The 22,568-nt window shown below is 41.8% G+C and overlaps 1 protein-coding gene across 4 annotated transcripts in view; it reads left to right on the top strand.

The window, feature by feature from the left end:
* Window positions 1–20,317, top strand: part of BBS7 (Bardet-Biedl syndrome 7) — a 62,036-nt gene extending 41,719 nt beyond the window's left edge. For 3 of the 4 annotated variants that reach the window (XM_038399364.2, XM_038399368.2, XM_043514036.1), the window contains 2 exons: window positions 6,093–6,216; window positions 8,000–10,185. In XM_038399364.2, the coding sequence (XP_038255292.1) occupies window positions 6,093–6,216; window positions 8,000–8,136 (261 nt within the window). In that variant the 3' untranslated portion in view covers window positions 8,137–10,185. Of the gene's footprint in view, window positions 1–6,092; window positions 6,217–7,999; window positions 10,186–20,306 lie in introns of those variants that run through there. The other variant, XR_006281166.1, reaches the window with a different exon arrangement.
* The last annotated feature ends 2,251 nt before the right edge of the window (window positions 20,318–22,568 follow it).

Here is a 22,568-nt window from a genome sequence, read left to right as displayed (position 1 = left end):
GATCAACCAATACTCCAAGGTCCTTCTCCTCTTCCGTTACTTCTAATTGATGCGTCCCCAACTTATAGCTAAAATTCTTGTTATTAATCCCTAAATGCATAACCTTACACTTCTCACTATTAAATTTCATCCTATTACTATTACTCCAGTTTACAAGGTCATCCAGATCCTCCTGTATAATATCCCGATCCTTCTCCGAATTGGCAATACCTCCCAGCTTTGTATCATCTGCAAACTTTATTAGCACACTCCCACTTTTTGTGCCAAGGTCAGTAATAAAAAGATTAAATAAGATTGGTCCCAAAACCGATCCCTGAGGAACTCCACTGGTAACCTCCCTCCAACTGACAGTTCGCCTTTCAGTAGGACCCGTTGCAGTCTCCCCTTTAACCAATTCCTTATCCACCTTTTGATGTTCATATTGATCCCCATCTTCTCCAATTTAACTAATAATTCCCCATGTGGCACGGTATCAAATGCCTTACTGAAATCTAGGTAAATTAGATCCACTGCATTTCCTTTATCTAAAAAATCTGTTACTTTTTCAAAAAAGGAGATTAGGTTGGTTTGGCACGATCTACCTTTTGTAAAACCATGTTGTATTTCAATGTCCTTAACTAATTTCTCCTTCAAAATTTTTTCCAGGACCTTGCATACTACAGATGTCAAACTAACTGGCCTGTAGTTACCCGGATCACTTTTTTTTTCCTTTCTTAAAAATAGGAACTATATTAGCAATTCTCCAATCATTCGGTACTATTCCTGAGTTTACAGATTCATTAAAAATTCTTGCTAATGGGCTTGCAATTTCAGGTGCCAATTCCTTTAATATTCTTGGATGAAGATTATCTGGGCCCCCTGATTTAGTCCCATTAAGCTGTTTCAGTTTCGCTTCTACCTCTGATATGGTAATATCTACCTCTATATCCTCCTTCCCATTTGTCATGCTACCATTATCCCCAAGATCCTCTTTAGCCTTATTAAAGACTGAGGCAAAGTATTTGTTTAGATATTGGGCCATGCCTAGATTATCTTTAACCTCCGCTCCATCCTCAGTGTTAAGCGGCCCCACTTCTTCCTTCTTAGTTTTCTTCTTATTTATATGGCTATAGAACCTTTTACTATTGGTTTTAATTCCCTTTGCAAGGTCCAACTCTACTTGACTTTTAGCCTGTCTCACTTGATCCCTACATGTTCTGACCTCAATTAGGTAGGTTTCCTTGCTGATCCCTCCCATCTTCCACTCCCTGTATGCTTTCTGCTTCTTCTTAATCACCTCTCTAAGATGCTTGCTCATCCAGCTTGGTCTACAACTCCTTCCTATGAATTTTTTCCCCTTTCTTGGGATACAGGCTTCCGATAGCTTCTGCAGTTTTGATTTAAAGTAATCCCAGGCCTCCTCTACCTTTAGATCCATAAGTTCTTCAGTCCAATCCACTTCCCTAACTAGTTTCCTTAATTTTTGAAAGTCAGCCCTTTTGAAATCAAAAACCCTAGTTGCAGATTTATTTTTGTTAATCCTTCCATTTAGTTTGAACTGAATTAGCTCATGATCACTTGAGCCAAGATTGTCCCCTACAACCATTTCTTCTATGAGGTCCTCACTACTCACCAAAATTAAATCTAAAATGGCATCCCCTCTAGTCGGTTCAGCAACTACTTGATGAAGGAATCCATCAGCTATCGCATCTAGGAAAATCTGAGCCCTATTATTATTACTAGCACTGGTCCTCCAGTCTATATCTGGGAAGTTAAAGTCTCCCATGATCACGCAGTTTCCATTAGTATTTACTTTATTAAAGACATTAAAAAGGGCTGTATCCATATCCAAATTAGATCCTGGAGGTCTATAGCACACCCCAAGCACTATCGTAGGAGAGGCTTTACTAGTTTTCTTCCCCAATGTAATTTTTGCCCAGACAGACTCTGTCTTATCCATTGCATCGCTTCTTATTTCTTTACATTCTACCTCATCATTGATATACAATGCTACTCCACCCCCTTTACCTTTGTTTCTGTCTTTCCTAAAGAGCACATACCCTTCAATACCTGTAGTCCAGTCATGACTACTATTCCACCATGTTTCTGTTATCCCTATGATATCTGGTTTCACTTCCTGCACCAGTAGCTCTAGTTCCTCCATTTTGTTACCTAGACTCCTCGCATTGGTGTACAAACATCTTAATTTTTGCTGTTTGGCCTCACTCACATTTTGTACCCTAATAGGCACAGTCATTCTACATCCAGTATAACCTATTAGACTAGTATCCACACCGCCCTCACTCCTTATATACATTCTCCTACCCACGGCTGTATCCATTCTTACTTCATCTTCTTCCCTCTCAATGCTAAAATCTGGGGTGGAGATTTTCTGGACATCTCCCATCCATCTCCCCCCAATTCCTAGTTTAAAGCTCTCTTTATCAGTTGTGCCAGCCTCGATCCTAGAAGTCTATTTCCTTCCCTACTCAGATGAAGTCCATCCCAAGAGAACTGACCTCTGTCCGTGAATGCCTCCCAGTGGCCATACATCCCAAAGCCCTCCTTATAGCACCACTGCCTAAGCCATCTGTTGACAGTCATAATCTTGTCAAAAAGAAAAGGAGTACTTGTGGCACCTTAGAGACTAACAAATTTATTAGAGCATAAGCTTTCGTGAGCTACAGCTCACTTCATCGGATGCATTTGGTGGAAAAAACAGAGGAGAGATTTATATACACACACACAGAGAACATGAAACAATGGGTTTATCATACACACTGTAAGGAGAGTGATCACTTAAGATAAGCCATCACCAACAGCAGGGGGGGGAAGGAGGAAAACCTTTCATGGTGACAAGCAGGTAGGCTAATTCCAGCAGTTAACAAGAATATCAGAGGAACAGTGGGGGGTGGGGTGGGAGGGAGAAATACCATGGGGAAATAGTTTTACTTTGTGTAATGACTCATCCATTCCCAGTCTCTATTCAAGCCTAAGTTAATTGTATCCAGTTTGCAAATTAATTCCAATTCAGCAGTCTCTCGTTGGAGTCTGTTTTTGAAGCTTTTTTGTTGAAGTATAGCCACTCTTAGGTCTGTGATCGAGTGACCAGAGAGATTGAAGTGTTCTCCAACTGGTTTTTGAATGTTATAATTCTTGACGTCTGATTTGTGTCCATTCTTTTACGTAGAGACTGTCCAGTTTGGCCAATGTACATGGCAGAGGGGCATTGCTGGCACATGATGGCATATATCACATTGGTAGATGCGCAGGTGAACGAGCCTCTGATAGTGTGGCTGATGTGATTAGGCCCTATGATGGTGTCCGCTGAATAGATATGTGGACAGAGTTGGCAACGGGCTTTGTTGCAAGGATAGGTTCCTGGGTTAGTGGTTCTGTTGTGTGGTGTGTGGTAGTTGGTGAGTATTTGCTTCAGATTGGGGGGCTGTCTGTAAGCAAGGACTGGTCTGTCTCCCAAGATCTGTGAGAGTGGTGGGTCGTCCTTCAGGATAGGTTGTAGATCCTTGATGATGCGTTGGAGAGGTTTTAGTTGGGGGCTGAAGGTGATGGCTAGTGGCATTCTGTTATTTTCTTTGTTGGGCCTGTCCTGTAGTAGGTGACTTCTGGGTACTCTTCTGGCTCTGTCAATCTGTTTCTTCACTTCTGCAGGTGGGTATTGTAGTTGTAGGAATGCATGATAGAGATCTTGTAGGTGTTTGTCTCTGTCTGAGGGCTTGGAGCAAATGCGGTTATATCGTAGCGCTTGGCTGTAGACAATGGATCGAGTGGTATGATCTGGATGAAAGCTAGAGGCATGTAGGTAGGAATAGCGGTCAGTAGGTTTCCGATACAGGGTGGTGTTTATGTGACCGTCGCTTAATGTAACTATGTAAAATTGACACTCTCTTACCCAGAAGACTTGATCTCTGGGTATTCTGTTTTCTGATGATGGTAACCAAAATATTTTGGGAGTTTTTTTATTGCTCTTTACCCTTTGCAGTCTTGAAGAATCAGCAAAGTTCAAGGAAATTGAGCAGTTTTTTGTTCCTTCTTGTGAAATAACAGAATTGTCTATGTAATTATTGGCACTTCTGAATACCTATATAACCTGGGCCTAATTTGTCCTGGAGAACCTTGCTTACAAGTGGTGGTGATAAAGAAGGGAAAAAAAAACAACCACCCAGCTTGATTCTCAGATTGCAGTTTCTGGCGCTGTCAGCTAGAGAGAACATCTTTTTAGTTGTAAGCTATGCCTGTTCGATTTCTGCATCTGTGGGGGAAAAACAACTCCTCCACAATGCCATTTTCAGTGGTCTATTTCCACAGTAGAATGACATTGTAAGATAATACTGTACATGTTAAAATTGTTTAGTTTTAAAAAAAAAGTACAGGACCAACTTCTTATGGAGTCAAATTTCAGAACCAGAAGATAATGAAAATTGCGAAAATTAAGATTTCAGGTGCTCCATTCTCTTTGAATTGGCCAGGACAGGACGAACTGTCACACTCCTATTTTTGATAGCCAATAGTTTGAATTTTTCAGTATCAGTTCCTGTCTTACTGTGATTCTCTACAGGGGGTTATTACGGTTTGTACTTTTACTCACCTCAGAAAGCTCCAAAACCCAAACTGATTTTGTAGCATAGAAATGGCCTGTTGAAGTAACTCCAAATGCTTGTTCGCTTGATTCCTTCATCAGTCCAGATTATTATTTCTAAAAAAGGTGAGCAAACTAGTATTTAAAAGGAACACAGTCTAATGTGGTAGCAAATCTGAGTAGGATCCATTTTCATCTGGTGATACTGTTTCTTATTGAGTTCCCAGAAAGACATCAAAATCAGATTGAAAAAACTCAGTTTAAGATCACTGTTCAGTTCCAAAACCACCAGCCAGTGAAAAAACAGTACTGATGAATTGTGAAGGAGAGTCATTTTGCTGTTGTTCAGAAATGGAAGCTGTAACAGGGGCTTGAGAATCCAGTGTTAAGTGGGCAATACTGTTTGGAATTTAGTGAGGAGAGGGAGAAAAATTATATTTCCAAAATAATAAGAGCAGTTTTGAAGGACTGTTTCACCTGTCTATGCATTGCCTCCTATTATACCAATAAAATAAAAACCAGCAGGATCTTAAAGGGGAAAAAGGCAAAATGCCACATTTATTGTGAATACAGAAAGAATCATAATAAGCAGTCAGTTATAGCTATAACATTCTATTCATTTCATATTTTCACACACACACACACACACACACACACACACACGTTCTACAAGGTTGTTATCATAGTTACCAGCCTTAGAGTTGCTCATGCCAAGCCACTGGCCAGGTGGCCTGGACAGGAGGAGGGAGCAGGGCCTTGTCAGATGCTCCTGGAAGTTGGTCTGCAGAATCAGACCCCAAAGTTCTCACTTTCTAGAGTCCATTTCTGTAGGAATTTCTTCCTATGCCAGTCTATGGGAATTGCTTCATCATGCTGTTGCTGAATCAATCAGCAGATGGCACATTCCTGACAGCTCTGTGCTGCCAGATGTTATCTTGTTCTTTGGTTCTCCCATTCTTGAAGCTGTTGGGTGGATTCCAGTCTGCCCTGCGGGGGTCCTTTGGTTATTTCCATTTGATGCCTTCTTCAGCCAATGGACACTGGATTCTTAGGCTGGTACCTCCCTGATCATTTAGTTATTATCCACATCAAGCATCCATCCACATACATCTATCTCTATTTTAATCACAATTGTTAAAGCAAGATGAATACAAGAAAAGGGCGGGGAGTCTCTGGGTGCTGTTTCTGTTGTTACAGAGTATTGCTTTGAGTCTGTGTGAGTAGTAGTTGTTAAAAGAATTGCTTTGAGAACAGACTGTCTTAGAACATACTAAAACAATTAACAGCTTGCAAGTTTCACACAGAGGGAGAGAAACAGTACCAAAAACCAAGAGACCTCTTAATTAGTAATACCCTGGAATTTAAACAATGGGGAATCAAATTCATTTGTGATTTTAATATAGAACTTCTATAATATGATCCAACACTGTCAGATCTAAAACTCCATTTTCATTTCTCAAGTTTTTAGAGTTGACAGCCTTTAATTCTTGGGTAACATTTTTAAATCTATTTTAAGGAGTTGCAGGTTCACGAGGGAAACGTGGACTTCCTGATACCAGAGTACCGCTGTATTTTAGAGGAATCAGACCACCTTCTTGAAGAGTACAAGAAACAACCTGCACATCTTGAGAGACTTTATGGTTCGTTCTTTAATAGAGCTGCTTTTTTACACTAAAAATATTAACAGCCGGACAGAGAGCATACACGCACGTGCAATAGACAGGATAAAAATATAGTTCTAAGTTTTTTCTAGAATAAATTGGCAGGTAGGTACAATCTAGTAGCACCAGTGGATCACAGTGAATATGCATGTAAAACACTTATGGATAAACTTAAGAGTCTGGGTATTACCGCAGATTTTGATATTATGAAATAAATCTGAAAGTCAATTTATCCAATTAGTATTATTGACATACATATAAGAACAAATGCAAAGTATGCCACTTGAGGAACAGTCATTTGCACACATATAAAATGGGAAATGACCGCCTGTCAATGGTAGAATAAGGTACCCAGAGAGGTTGTGGAATCTGCATCATTGGAGATTAAGAGCAGGCTAGACAAACACCCGTCAGGGATGGTCTGGATTAGTGGTACTCAACCAGGGGTCAGGGACCCACTTGGGGTGCTGTGGCTGGTTTCAGGGGGTCTGTCAAGCCGGGCCAGGCATTAGAGTTGTTGGGGCCCAGGGCAGAAAGATGAAGCCCTACCGTATGGGGCTGATGCCAAAGCCTGAGCAACTAAGCTTTGCGGGGGCCCCTGGGCAATTGCCTTGTTTGCTACCCTCTAATGCCAGCCCTGGCTTTTATATGGAGAAACAGTTGTGGCACAGGCAGGTTGTGGAGTTTAATAGCATGTTGCAGGGGGGGAGGGGGGAAGAATGGCCTCAAAGAAAAAAGGTTGAGAACCCCTGGTCTAGATAATACTTAGTCCTGCCTTGAGTACAGGGGACTGGACTAGAAGGCCTCATTGTCCTATGATTCTATACGAGAACGATTCAGAAGAGAACCGTAGAAAATCGATGAGATCTAAGGCAGTGCTGAAAGTTCAGGAGTTGGATTATTCTGATGAGATTCATGCACTTTATTTAGTGGAATGCTAAAACAGAGGGATGACTGTTTGTTATACCCAATTCAGGAATGCATCCTTATTCAGGATACCTCTTCAACATGTGCTTAACTTTGGATATGTGTTTAAGGCCTGTTGATTTTAATATGGCAAGTGCTATCTTGACCAAAGACTGATTTAAGCATGTCCTTAAGTTCTCTCCTGAATCAGTGTATTTACACTGAAAGTCAAAAGTGAAAGACAGTGGGAAATATAAATGCAAATTGTAAATACATAAAATTGAAATCTGATTTTTCTACTAAAATGCTGAACTTGCTGGATCAGAACTTTAGTAATATCAGTAGAAAAATTCGAGAACTGACCATTCACAATGCACCAGAAGCCTTGAGACCCTGTGGATGTTAAAATTATCCAGTACTGAATGGAATCTTTACAGATTTCAAGATCCAGATATGCAAAGTAACCACTGGAGCTGCTCACAGCACATAGAATCTGCAGGTGTGACAGTGTCTAGGCTTCAATATGTCTACATACACAGGCTGTGAGTTGAACACCACATTTTAAATTTTTTTTTTTTTTTTTGGTTAAGCAATTCTTTGTCCTAAGAGCACTTTCTACTTGAGATGCAGGTAATTCAAAGGTAGAAATGCTGTTTTTTGGAATGTAGCTGAAACAAGTTACTATAGGATCCCAGGGCATCTGGTACTTCAACTGTAAATGAATTTTGAAACATAGCATTAAACTAAATTTTAGCTCTAATCTAAAAGAAAAAAACATAATTTAACTCAAATTACATTAACAGTTTTATTTTAATAAAAAGAAAAGACTAAACCTTGTCAAACATTATTTTTGCAGGCATGATTACAGATCTCTTCATTGATAAATTTAAATTTAAAGGCACAAATGTGAAAACCAAAGTTCCTCTTCTTCTGGAAATTTTGGACAGTTATGACCAAAATGCACTGATTGCATTCTTCGATGCTGCTGCCTAAACTAGAAGAAGTGATATACTGGGACAGTTCTTACTGATGTGAACCAGGAAATTGGATATTGAATATTTTTAATTTACATTCTTTTAGTATCTTTGCTTTTTATGTATCTAATGTTTTGCTGTGTTGACAGTTCTATAATGTGGTCCTGTACTTGCATTTATTACAGTATGTTCAGAATTTGAGCTGAAGATAACTGTAAAGCCTATTGCATAAAGTATGTTTACTTGAATACTGATCATAATAGCTGAAGAAAATTGATAGGATCAGGTGCAAAGACTTAATTTTTTTGAAAATGCTTTTATTACTCTAGTTCAACAGGACATGGAAGATTCTCTAGAACTCTTAGAAGTGTGGAAACAAGTCTTTGTGGACTTGGCATCTGTCAATATATTGGGGAAATTAAATAATTGAAATTTATAGCTATATCAAACTGGTTAAAATACTCACTAACCAGAAAATGGTACAATACTGTAAATTACCTGTATGTTGTATATATTATAGATATTGAAGACAATTTTTTATGTAGGAAGGGAAAGAGATGTATAATTGTATTATGTTGCATAAGCCATCTAGTAAGTATAAAATTCTTAATGCATATAAATGATTGTATATAGTCCCCCTTAGAATGGATTGTTTGCCTCCATACTGCTCCTATGCCTGAAACGCTCACTGTCACAATCTATCAGGCGCTTACCCAGTGTAGTTCTCCCCCTTCAAAACCCTCCCAAAAAATTATGGAGTCCACAATCTAACATTTTAGTAACAATGGCATCTCCTATCTCTAAGTATTTTTGAGAGAGCACTTCTCTGTCCTATGGATTTAGATGGTAAGCATATTAGGGAAGGAAGACAAACTACTTTTGTGTTGTACATCATCAAATCATGCTGTCTATGCTTAACAAAAAATCTATTTTCAGTGTGATATTGCATTTAATTATTTACACTTGCTTAAATAGCCTATACAGTTATAGAGCATACCAGATGATCTAGAGGCAGTCATGGTGAACTGAGTCTCGTAGCATCAGGGGTGATGCCTAGGAGTGTTCCTCATACCATGTCAAAATCTAAATTTTCATTTAGCAAACAATTGTTTCTAGCCCTCACATTTGCCAAGAAAAGCTTGAAAATGCAACTCAAGTGTAACTGATGCAGTGATGTTTGCCAACAACCTAGATCAGCCATTAGAGCTACAGAGGAAGCTGTCTTCCCTCACACCTACTATCCAAGCAAGCCAGGATACTCTCCCTGGTTGGAATTACACCCCTCTTGGAGCCACTTCTTTGCTCTGACCTATTGCTGTTATAGGCCAAGGGAAGAGCATGAATTAAGTTCTGGTAGGTTCTTGTGCTATCCACTTAAGGCACCAAAATTGTGCAAATCTTCATTTTATGGTCATTCCTCTTTCTTATATGTTGTGATTAGCAGTGAAAGACTTAAAAATTGACACTTGCGTTAAAGGTTTGCCCTTAACATGAAATTAAATCGCCTCCAAAAATAGTTACAAGGTAGCTTCATCTTCTGTAAGTGCCCAAGTCTCCTTGGTATTTTTTTCCCCCTCTTACAATGGCTTTTTTTCCTTGTTCCCTGCTATTGTGTGAAAGACCCACTCAAACAGAAGCCAGGCCTTGATACTGCATCAGGATCTGACACCACTGTCCCCTGCACATGTTCAGAATCCCATTGTACTAATGTAGAATTCTGTGGGAGCAAGTCAAAATTGCCTGACTATACTGTGAACGTTATTTAAAGTGCTGTCAATTACACAAAGTAATGAAAGAGAAAATGGTTCCTCTTATTAATTTCTTGTTAATGTTTAGGATGTTTTTAAACAGTAGGTTAAAAATTCAGATAGTAGCCTCTACCCTTCCAGGGTTGTTTTCAACTTAAAAAAAATATCACCATCAAGCCTCTTGAATCTGGCTTCCTTTTCTTCCTCACATTCCCATTAACCCCACCACTATGAAGGAGGTAAGCAGACCCATTCCAAAAGCAACTGCGTGTTGGTTTTGAACCTACTGTTTCTTTTGCCGGAGAGATCCAGCAGTTAAACTAATTGAGCAACAGCAATTATTCCAGAACATTAGAAGTACAGATGAAGAATTGCCTGCTATAAAATTAAATGGGAAGACCATCCTGAAAACTAGATCAGATAGTATTTTAAAATACTAACTATTCTTTTCTAGTTATTGGTGTTAAAATGACAGTTAAAAGGGAAATCAACCACCTATTTTGGGTCTATCATTCACCACGATCAAGATACAGAGAGACTAAGGTATACGTATTTTGCTGACATGCTTTTGTTCAGAAGGAATCCATCAAGCTGACAAAGAATGTACCTGATGGGTGTAGTTCTTTACACCTTAAATGACTGCTTCTTGGAGCAGCTAGTCCTGGAACCAACAAGAAGAAAGGCAATTCTTGATTTATTCTTAACTGGAGCACAGGATCAGGTCCAAGAGGTGACTATAGCTGGAGCGCTTGGTAATAGTGAGCATAATATAATTAAATTGAAACATCCCTAGGGGGAGGAAAGTATCTCAGCAGCCCAACACCGTAGCATTTAATTTCAGAAAGGGGAACGTTGTTTGTTTTTAAAAACATGGAGGTTAGTTAAACAGAAAATAAAAGGTACAGCACCAAAAGTAAAATCCCTGCAAGCTGTATGGGATAGAGCAGGGGTGGGCAAACTTTTTGTCCCGAGGGCCAAATCAGGATTCCAAAACTGTATGGAGGGCTGGGCAGGGAAGGCTGTCTCTCCCCAAACCCTAACCGCCCCCTCCCACTTACTGCCCCGACTGCCCCCCTCAGAACCCCCAACCATTCAACCCCCCCTATTCCCTGTCACTTGACCACCCCCGCCGGGACCCCTCACCCCAAACCCCCACCCCGTGCTCCCTGACTGCTCAAACCCCTATCCACACCCCCACCCTTTGACAGGCCCCCCTCTAAAGCCCCTTTCAGAATGCAGCCCTGTGAACATGGGTGGAGGACTCTAGAGGAGCAGGGGCAGCCGTTCAGCCAGAGAGAAGCAGCGGTTTCCCCTTCAAAGTGCTGCTTCTCTCTGGCTGCGTGCCTCACCGCCCAGTGCTCCTGAGTCCTCCTGCATTCCCTGTGCTCTCGCTACCTGCCTGCTCCCCTGTGGCTGCAGGTGAGCCTCCCTTCCTGCTCTCCCCTTCCCCTGCAATGCAGCCCCCTCCCACGCTGGCAGCACAGCAAGCTGAGGCTGCATAGGAGGGGGAGCAGCAGGGGTGGGCTGGATGTGGCCCACGGGGGCGTAGTTTGTCCACCTCTGGGATAGAGCCATAAAAAAAAAACATAGAGCACCAAAAGAGTGCCACTGTGGCTAAACAAAGTAAAAGTAGCGAGAAGCAAAACGGTATCCTTTAAAAAGATAAATCCTAATGAGGAAAATAGAAAGGAGCATAAACTCTGCCAAATGAAGTGTAAAAATATAACTAGGAAGGCCAAAAAAGAATTCAAAGAACAGCTAGCCAAAGACTCAAAAATAGCAAAAAAAATGTTAAGTACATCAGAAGCAGGAAGCCTGCTAAACAACCAGTGAGGCCACAGGATCATCAAGATGCTAAAGGAGCACTCAAGGATAAGGCCATTGCGGAGAAACTAAATGAATTCTTTGCATCAGTCTTCATGGTTGAGGATGTGAGGGAGATTCCCAAACCTGAGCCATTCTTTTTAGGTGACACATCTGAGGAACTGTCCCAGATTGAGGTGTTATTAGAGGAGGTTTTGGAACAAATTGATAAACTAAACAGCAATAAGTCACCAGGACCAGATGATATTCACCCAAGAGTTCTGAAGGAACTCAAATGTGAAATTGCAGGACTACTAACTGTAGTCTGTAACGTATCATTTAATCAGTTTCTGTACCAAATGACTGGTGGATAGCTAATGTGATGCCAATTTTTAAAAAGGGCTCTAGAGGTGAACCTGGCAATTACAGGCCAGTAAGCCTGACTTGGGTACCAAGCAAAGTAGTTCAAACTATTGTAAAGAACAAAATTGTCAGGTACATAGGTGAACATAATTTGTTGGTGAATAGTCAACATGGTTTTTGTAAAGGGAAATCATGCCTCAGTCTACTAGAATTCTTGACCCCAAGAAGCATGTGGACGAGGGGGATCCAGTGGATATAGCATATTTAGATTTTCAGAAAGCCTTTGACAAGGTCCCTCATCAAAGGCTCTTAAGCCAAGTAAGCAGTCATGGGATAAGAGGAAACGTTCTCTCACGGATTGGTAACTAGTTAAGAGATAGAAAACCAAGGGTAGGAATAAATGGTCAGTTTTCAGAACGAAGAGAGGTAAATAGTGGTGTCCCACAGGGGTCTGTACTGGGACCAGTCCTATTCAACATATTCATAAGTGATCTGGGAAAAGGGATAAACAGTGAGGTGGCAAAATTTGCCGATACAAAACTCTCAAAATAGTTAAGTCCCAGGCAGACTGCAAAGAGCTACAAAACAGGATCTCTCAAAACTCGGTGACTGGGCAACAAAATGGTAGATGAAATTCCATGCTGATAAATGCAAAGTAATGCACAATAGAAAACATAATCCCAACTATACATATAAAATGATGGGGTCTAAATTAGCTGTTACCACTCAAGAAAGATCTCGGAGTATGTGGATAGTTTTCTGAAAACTAGATAAGACAGAAAATATATTGCCACTATATAAATCCATGGTACGCCCGCATCTTGAATACTGTATGCAGATGTGGTTACCCCATCTCAAAAAAAGATATTGGAAAGGTTCAGAAAAGGGCAACAAAAATGATTAGGGGTATGGAATGGCTGCCATTAATACGACTGGGACTTTTCAGCTTGGAAAAGAGACGACTAAGGGGGGGATATGATAGAGGGCTATAAAATCATGACTGGTATGGAGAAAATAAATAAGGAAGTGTTATTTACTCCTTCTCATAAGACAAGAACTAGGGGCCACCAAATTAAGTTAATAGGCAGCAGGTTTAAAACCAACAAAAGGAATTTTTTTTTTCCCACACAACGCACAGTCAACCTTTGGAACTCCTTGCCAGAGGATGTTGTGAAGGCCAAGACTATAACAGGGTTCAAAAAAGAACTAGATAAATTCATAGAGGATAGGTCCATGGCTTATAGGTCAGGATGGGCAGGGATGGTGTTCCTAGCCTTTGTTTACCAGAAGCTGGGAATAGGCAACGGGATGGATCACTTTATGATTACCTGTTCATTCCTGCTGGGGCACCTGGGATTGGCCACTGTTGGAAGACGAGATACTGGACTAGATGGACCTTTGGTCTGACCCAGTATGGCCGTTCTTATGTTCTAGTTGGTTACCAACCGTCGGCTTAGAATTCACAAGTAAATCTAATGTTTGATGGCTGCTTGATCTGGATAGTGTACATTAAAGCACTGAATTATTTTTTATTATCTAATCTTATTAGACCAATGACAAATTCAAAAGGCCAAAGTGTAATATGCTTATGAAATGTTGTCTGTCAATTTGTAAACAGTGGCCCAGCTCCTGAGGTCTTTGATCCAGTCCAAATATCCTCTTCCCAGGGACAGTTATTGCTTTTCCCCAAAATTTGTGGATCTTTGAGAGTGGGAGGCATCCCCCCACTGTGGAAGAAGCAGGGAGTCCAGTTGTGACTCACCACTGTGGCACCTCCGGGAATTAGCTCTGTCCTCTGTAGGAGGCCTTTTCCGGTGGCGTCCCATCCATCCCTCACCCTGTTGGCATCTGGACCCACATTGCTCATCAGCATCCTCTTCAGGACACTGCCCTCTGGCAGTGTCCACTGCTCCGGTCTAGCTCCCTTCCTGGGGTTTGGTGTTATCAGCAGTCTACCATTTGCACCTGCTGTAGTGACCGGCTGCAGTCTCAGAGTCTAGCCCCTTTGTCACAGGGGCCAGACACAGCCTGGATCAGGCCACACTCTTCTTCAACCAGGTGTAGTACAAGAGGAAAGGGGCAGGGAAGAACGCAACCCAGGCCCACCTGCTACTCTGGGCTCTGACGCAGGGACCCTCTAGCAGCAGCCTCTCTGCCCTCCTTCTCTCCCCTTGCCCTACTATTGTCCCTGGGCTGCTTCCCCTTTGGCCCTATACACCTACCCCACCCTTTGTAACTAGGGCAGGGCTCTACAGCCAGTCCTTCTCCCTTGAGCACCAGGGGGAGACTGCCCTGCTTGCTTCCTGGACAGCCTTTATATAGGGCCTAGCCTAGCCCTGTTTGGCTGGCTGTAATACTGGCCCTGACTGGCTCCCAGTAGACATTTTCTGATTGGCTGCTGCGGGTCTGCGGAGCCTCTCTGGTTCAGCCCTTCTTCTCAGGGGGTGGGGCACTGCCCCACCACACCAGTGTACAAAAACATGCACATTTTCCAACATCCGCTGGGGGCACAAGGTGTTCTCTTCAGGGTTAGCCTTCCAAGACAAGGGCTTGCACCAATTCAGAGGGGCCCTCTGTTGCTTTTGCTAGCTCCCTGGCAGTGCAGCAGCAATAGAAGTTTGGAAAGTGTTTGCTTTCCTTGCAGTGCTGCTGCCAAAGGGAACAACCTAAACATTGGTCAACACTGTGCCTTCACCCAGCTTCTTCATGCTTGTAATCTCCTCTGCAGGTCCACTGGTGTGAGCAGATGCAGGTAGTGCCACAGAGGCATTACTGTTAACCCCCTTGTGTCAAAAGTAGCATGCACTGAGGGGACTGGGTACATGGGTCTACTCAGTTCAATCTCAGGTTTCAGAGTAGCAGCCGTGTTAGTCTGTATTCGCAAAAAGAAAAGGAGTACTTGTGGCACCTTAGAGACTAACAAATTTATTAGAGCATAAGCTTTCGTGAGCTACAGCTCACTTCATCGGATGCATTTGGTGGAAAAAACAGAGGAGAGATTTATATACACACACACACACACAGAACATGAAACAATGGGTTTATCATACACACTGTAAGGAGAGTGATCACTTAAGATAAGCCATCACCAACAGCAGGGGGGGGGAAGGAGGAAAACCTTTCATGGTGACAAGCAAGGTAGGCTAATTCCAGCAGTTAACAAGAATATCAGAGGAACAGTGGGGGGTGGGGTGGGAGGGAGAAATACCATGGGGAAATAGTTTTACTTTGTGTAATGACTCATCCATTCCCAGTCTCTATTCAAGCCTAAGTTAATTGTATCCAGTTTGCAAATTAATTCCAATTCAGCAGTCTCTCGTTGGAGTCTGTTTTTGAAGCTTTTTTGTTGAAGTATAGCCACTCTTAGGTCTGTGATCGAGTGACCAGAGAGATTGAAGTGTTCTCCAACTGGTTTTTGAATGTTATAATTCTTGACGTCTGATTTGTGTCCATTCATTCTTTTACGTAGAGACTGTCCAGTTTGGCCAATGTACATGGCAGAGGGGCATTGCTGGCACATGATGGCATATATCACATTGGTAGATGCGCAGGTGAACGAGCCTCTGATAGTGTGGCTGATGTGATTAGGTCCTATGATGGTATCCCCTGAATAGATATGTGGACAGAGTTGGCAACGGGCTTTGTTGCAAGGATAGGTTCCTGGGTTAGTGGTTCTGTTGTGTGGTGTGTGGTTGCTGGTGAGTATTTGCTTCAGATTGGGGGGCTGTCTGTAAGCAAGGACTGGTCTGTCTCCCAAGATCTGAGAGAGCGATGGCTCGTCCTTCAGGATAGGTTGTAGATCCTTGATGATGCGTTGGAGAGGTTTTAGTTGGGGGCTGAAGGTGATGGCTAGTGGCGTTCTGTTGTTTTCTTTGTTGGGCCTGTCCTGTAGTAGGTGACTTCTGGGTACTCTTCTGGCTCTGTCAATCTGTTTCTTCACTTCAGCAGGTGGGTATTGTAGTTGTAGGAATGCATGATAGAGATCTTGTAGGTGTTTGTCTCTGTCTGAGGGGTTGGAGCAAATGCGGTTATATCGTAGCGCTTGGCTGTAGACAATGGATCGAGTGGTATGATCTGGATGAAAGCTAGAGGCATGTAGGTAGGAATAGCGGTCAGTAGGTTTCCGATATAGGGTGGTGTTTATGTGACCATCGCTTATTAGCACCGTAGTGTCCAGGAAGTGGATCTCTTGTGTGGACTGGTCCAGGCTGAGGTTGATGGTGGGATGGAAATTGTTGAAATCATGGTGGAATTCCTCAAGAGCTTCTTTTCCATGGGTCCAGATGATGAAGATGTCATCAATGTAGCGCAAGTAGAGTAGGGGCATTAGGGGACGAGAGCTGAGGAAGCGTTGTTCTAAGTCAGCCATAAAAATGTTGGCATACTGTGGGGCCATGCGGGTACCCATCGCAGTGCCGCTGATTTGAAGGTATACATTGTCACCAAATGTGAAATAGTTATGGGTCAGGACAAAGTCACAAAGTTCTGCCACCAGGTTAGCCGTGACAGTATCGGGGATACTGTTCCTGACGGCTTGTAGTCCATCTTTGTGTGGAATGTTGGTGTAGAGGGCTTCTACATCCATAGTGGCTAGGATGGTGTTTTTAGGAAGATCACCAATGGACTGTAGTTTCCTCAGGAAATCGGTGGTGTCTCGAAGATAGCTGGGAGTGCTGGTAACGAAGGGCCTGAGGAGGGAGTCTACATAGCCAGACAATCCTGCTGTCAGAGTGCCAATGCCTGAGATGATGGGGCGTCCAGGATTTCCAGGTTTATGGATCTTGGGTAGCAGATAGAATACCCCAGGTCGGGGTTCTAGGGGTGTGTCTGTGCGGATTTGTTCTTGTGCTTTTTCAGGGAGTTTCTTGAGCAAATGCTGTCCTATCTCGGGGCCTCTCCTTTTGCCCCTCCACCCCCACGAACATGATACAGTTCTGTGGTGACCTAGAATCCTATTTTCGACGTCTCAGACTCAAGGAATATTTCCAACACACCTCTGACCAACATATTAACCCACAGAGACCTTCCTGCCAACACTACAAAAAGAAGGATTCTGGGTGGACTCCTCCTGAAGGTCGAAACAGCAGCCTGGATTTCTACATAGACTGCTTCCGCCGACGTGCACGAGCTGAAATTGTGGAAAAGCAGCATCGCTTACCCCATAACCTCAGCCATGCAGAACACAGTGCCATCCACAGCCTCAGAAACAACTCTGACATCATAATCAAAAAGGCTGACAAAGGAGGTGCTGTCGTCATCATGAATAGGTCGGAGTATGAACAAGAGGCTACTAGGCAGCTCTCCAACACCGCTTTCTACAAGCCATTACCCTCTGATCCCACTGAGAGTTACCAAAAGAAACTACAGCATTTGCTCAAGAAACTCCCTGAAAAAGCACAAGAACAAATCCGCACAGACACACCCCTGGAGCCAGGACCTGGGGTATTCTATCTGCTACCCAAGATCCATAAACCTGGAAATCCTGGACGCCCCATCATCTCAGGCATTGGCACCCTGACAGCAGGATTGTCTGGCTATGTAGACTCCCTCCTCAGGCCCTTCGTTACCAGCACTCCCAGCTATCTTCGAGACACCACCGATTTCCTGAGGAAACTACAGTCCATTGGTGATCTTCCTAAAAACACCATCCTAGCCACTATGGATGTAGAAGCCCTCTACACCAACATTCCACACAAAGATGGACTACAAGCCGTCAGGAACAGTATCCCCGATACTGTCACGGCTAACCTGGTGGCAGAACTTTGTGACTTTGTCCTGACCCATAACTATTTCACATTTGGTGACAATGTATACCTTCAAATCAGCGGCACTGCGATGGGTACCCGCATGGCCCCACAGTATGCCAACATTTTTATGGCTGACTTAGAACAACGCTTCCTCAGCTCTCGTCCCCTAATGCCCCTACTCTACTTGCGCTACATTGATGACATCTTCATCATCTGGACCCATGGAAAAGAAGCTCTTGAGGAATTCCACCATGATTTCAACAATTTCCATCCCACCATCAACCTCAGCCTGGACCAGTCCACACAAGAGATCCACTTCCTGGACACTACGGTGCTAATAAGCGATGGTCACATAAACACCACCCTATATCGGAAACCTACTGACCGCTATTCCTACCTACATGCCTCTAGCTTTCATCCAGATCATACCACTCGATCCATTGTCTACAGCCAAGCGCTACGATATAACCGCATTTGCTCCAACCCCTCAGACAGAGACAAACACCTACAAGATCTCTATCATGCATTCCTACAACTACAATACCCACCTGCTGAAGTGAAGAAACAGATTGACAGAGCCAGAAGAGTACCCAGAAGTCACCTACTACAGGACAGGCCCAACAAAGAAAACAACAGAACGCCACTAGCCATCACCTTCAGCCCCCAACTAAAACCTCTCCAACGCATCATCAAGGATCTACAACCTATCCTGAAGGACGAGCCATCGCTCTCTCAGATCTTGGGAGACAGACCAGTCCTTGCTTACAGACAGCCCCCCAATCTGAAGCAAATACTCACCAGCAACCACACACCACACAACAGAACCACTAACCCAGGAACCTATCCTTGCAACAAAGCCCGTTGCCAACTCTGTCCACATATCTATTCAGGGGATACCATCATAGGGCCTAATCACATCAGCCACACTATCAGAGGATCGTTCACCTGCGCATCTACCAATGTGATATATGCCATCATGTGCCAGCAATGCCCCTCTGCCATGTACATTGGCCAAACTGGACAGTCTCTACGTAAAAGAATGAATGGACACAAATCAGACGTCAAGAATTATAACATTCAAAAACCAGTTGGAGAACACTTCAATCTCTCTGGTCACTCGATCACAGACCTAAGAGTGGCTATACTTCAACAAAAAAGCTTCAAAAACAGACTCCAACGAGAGACTGCTGAATTGGAATTAATTTGCAAACTGGATACAATTAACTTAGGCTTGAATAGAGACTGGGAATGGATGAGTCATTACACAAAGTAAAACTATTTCCCCATGGTATTTCTCCCTCCCACCCCACCCCCCACTGTTCCTCTGATATTCTTGTTAACTGCTGGAATTAGCCTACCTGCTTGTCACCATGAAAGGTTTTCCTCCTTCCCCCCCCTGCTGTTGGTGATGGCTTATCTTAAGTGATCACTCTCCTTACAGTGTGTATGATAAACCCATTGTTTCATGTTCTGTGTGTGTGTGTGTGTATATAAATCTCTCCTCTGTTTTTTCCACCAAATGCATCCGATGAAGTGAGCTGTAGCTCACGAAAGCTTATGCTCTAATAAATTTGTTAGTCTCTAAGGTGCCACAAGTACTCCTTTTCTTTCAGTTCAATCTGGCTCTCATTCTCACACTGGCTTCCAGTTTATTTAAAGATTAATTGCATGTGATGTTAAAATTATTTATTTGTATTACAGCAGTGGTTAGAGGTCTCATCTGAGATTGGGGCCCAGTTGTGCTAGCTACTGTACAAACACCTGAGAGACAGTCCAAAGAGCTTACAGTGTACATTAGGATGAGAAACAGAGGCACAGATAGGAGACGTGACTTTCCCAAGATCACAAATCTGGTCACTAGCAGAGCTGGGAACAGAATCTAGGTTTCCTGAGTCCCTGGCCAGTTGCCTATCCACTGGACCATGCTGCCTCTCCATATTCACGCGATTTACAAATGCAAATAAAACATAGCACAAAATAAAATGAATTTTAAATTATTTTCAGCATTTCTGGTGCTGGAATCCTTTTGTTTCTGGTGTATCTCTTCACAGATATTGTAAAGAATACAGTGTCCTTTAAACCACTGAATTTAGCATTAAATATATTTATAGTTTTACCACATTAAATCAAAGTTTGTATTCATTTATCATCTTCAAGTACCTAAAGTCTGTTCACAATGTGAAATTAGCATATTTTTTATTCCATGCCTTTTAATATTTAAACTATTGTTTACTAAAAGAACAGTAATAATGCCATTTAAAAACATTTTTACTGTTTCAGAATCAAAAGTATAATAAAGATGCACTATTCACATAAAATATAATATGATCCAGGGAAAAAAAATCAGTGTAAAATCAGCCAAAAGCTCCTTGGAGGGGAGAAGAGAGAGCAAAATATGTGTATGTATATCCTGAATATCTAATAAATTAATAAATGTTGCTTTAAATGCTATATAGGATCATGGTTAAATATTCAAAGTCGTGGACACATTTCATTAATAATTAGGCAAAATAGATAATCCTCAATAGCCTTATTTTTATACTTCCATAGCTAGGAATTTTTTTGCACCATCTTAGTAATAGAAAACCCCCATTGCATTTGAACTTTATATAAGCTATATTTAGCTCAAAAAAGAAGCCAAGGGCAATTAATTTATACCTTAACAGTAATTTTGTCTGTCTAGACCAACTGGCTTTTGATCTACCAGGCACTAGAAAAACTTTTATTAAATATATTATGTAAAAGAAATTAATGTGCTAACGAGAACTATTTCCTGCTTTCCTCCCACGCCCACTCTCCCTCCTCAAAATACAAAAGCGAAGCAGTAGGAGGGACTGGTGGTGATGGGATCAGTGGTTCCATGTCGCCTATAAAAGGTGTGATCCTGCAATCCTTAGGTTGGTGAAATTAGTTGTAATGGTCCGAGTTCAATTTTTAGTGGATAGCTGTTCTCAAAGAATATTATCACAACTGGTACCTTTGTCAGTGTCAGCAGAGGACTGGACATTCATGAAGACTGAATTATTTTCTGACTCCCAAAGGTGGTCCCTCCAGAAATGGGTGGAGATATTAATGTGATAGAATGGGGCAACTTATACTGCCAGTGTCATTGTTGTGTTAGTTTTGAAGAAAAAGCAGGACTTGAGTCTTATGTATATCATTGTACACCTTTAACACAAGCACTACTTTAACTGTAGTAATATACCAATCTTTTTTAATATTACTTTTTATTTACATCATATGCATTTCAAAATATAACAGCCCAGAAAATGTCTCAAACCTTAAAAAAAATAAAATCAGTGGTTTTAAATGCCACTACAAATCTCATTAATAACATGTACTATGTTTCAAAATTCACTCTGTAAGTAAAGGCCTGTATGTGTAGATAGTTTTGTCATACTGTGAACTTTTACAAGGATTATTATTAATTTATTACATGTTGTTATAACACTCAAAGTAAATGTTTACTGTGAAATAAGCACTGTAAACTGCCCTTATAATGAGAAAGAGGTAACATACAGCATCACTTATCTAAAAGATTTTGTGCCACTTAATAGCATAGAACCCTATATACAGATGATAAAAATATGATTAATAATTTTTAAATGAGTCAGTAACTTGAAATTAAAAAATCACTACCCATAGAGGGGCAAAAAGGGAATTCTATATTCACAAAAGTGCCAACTCCCAGAGAGGAAAACCAGCTATTGGGTCCTTACACAGGTGGTGGAATTACAGGTATGGGAGATGCTGCCACATCCCCAACTTGAAGTGGTTTCTATTATATACAGGATTTACAGTTTGGTACAACTGTACAATGGCTCTCAACACCCCCACTATAAAAATTATTCCAGCACCCCTGGATCCTTTATAGAAAAAGAAAAGGAGATAAACAATTCCCAGTTACAGACATAAAAAACAAACAATGGGGTAGCTGGTTCACATATTTAAAACTATCCCCAGGGTCTGGGAGTTTTGATGATCCAAAGCCCATTGAACTAAAGTGAGAGTCTTTTCATTGACTTCAGTGGGGCTTGTATCATGCCCCATACTAGGCAGCAGAGTTAAAAGGGTAATCTGACCAAAACCAGGGGTGAATCTGCCTTTTCTGTGTTTGGCTCCATTGGAGGAGTATGGCAAGAGTTGAGCTGTTATTCCATGCTTTTTGCTGTAAATTTTCTGCTTTAGGATTTAGTGTTCAAATCCAAGCTCTTATATTCTGCAGTGCTGCTGATCCCTAGTATAATAAGATTTAATTAATACTGTGTTAAAACTATCTACATGAAATAAAATTGTTTTCCAATCCTGGCTGTTTTGGAAATATATATACAAGATACCCTGCGTTGGGTTTCTAAATTTTCTTAAGAAATAGATTCTTACCTAAGAAAGGAGATTTTATTCACCAATCATCATTGCCTTCTCCACTGCACACTTATACAATGTAAGGGCCTGTCTATACTGAGAAGTTAATTTGGATCAAAGTAGGGTGTGAATATAAAGCGTAACTGCTATTCCTAACTCCGTGTGCGGAGCTCTCAGTCTGGAGTAAGATGTTTTAAAATTCCAAATAATCCACTTCCAGATTGGGTTAAACTAAGCAGGAGCAAAGAACTCCTGGAGTCTGGCACAAGAGCACCCACGCAGGCAGTTCATCGGGAGTAGGCGTCCCTCTAGACAAGCCCTCATTAAATCTAGTTTTACTTAAGAGAGTGAAAAAAAGAAAAAGATGAGAGCGATGGAGCCTCCAGCCTCAAAGGCACCCCGCGCCTCCACTCACAAATGCGGGATTA

Source organism: Dermochelys coriacea, chromosome 4, assembly GCF_009764565.3.
Source record: "Dermochelys coriacea isolate rDerCor1 chromosome 4, rDerCor1.pri.v4, whole genome shotgun sequence".
NCBI classification, from domain to species: domain Eukaryota; kingdom Metazoa; phylum Chordata; order Testudines; family Dermochelyidae; genus Dermochelys; species Dermochelys coriacea.
Note: the sequence above shows the minus strand (reverse complement) of the source record. Positions and strands in the feature narration are given on the sequence as shown.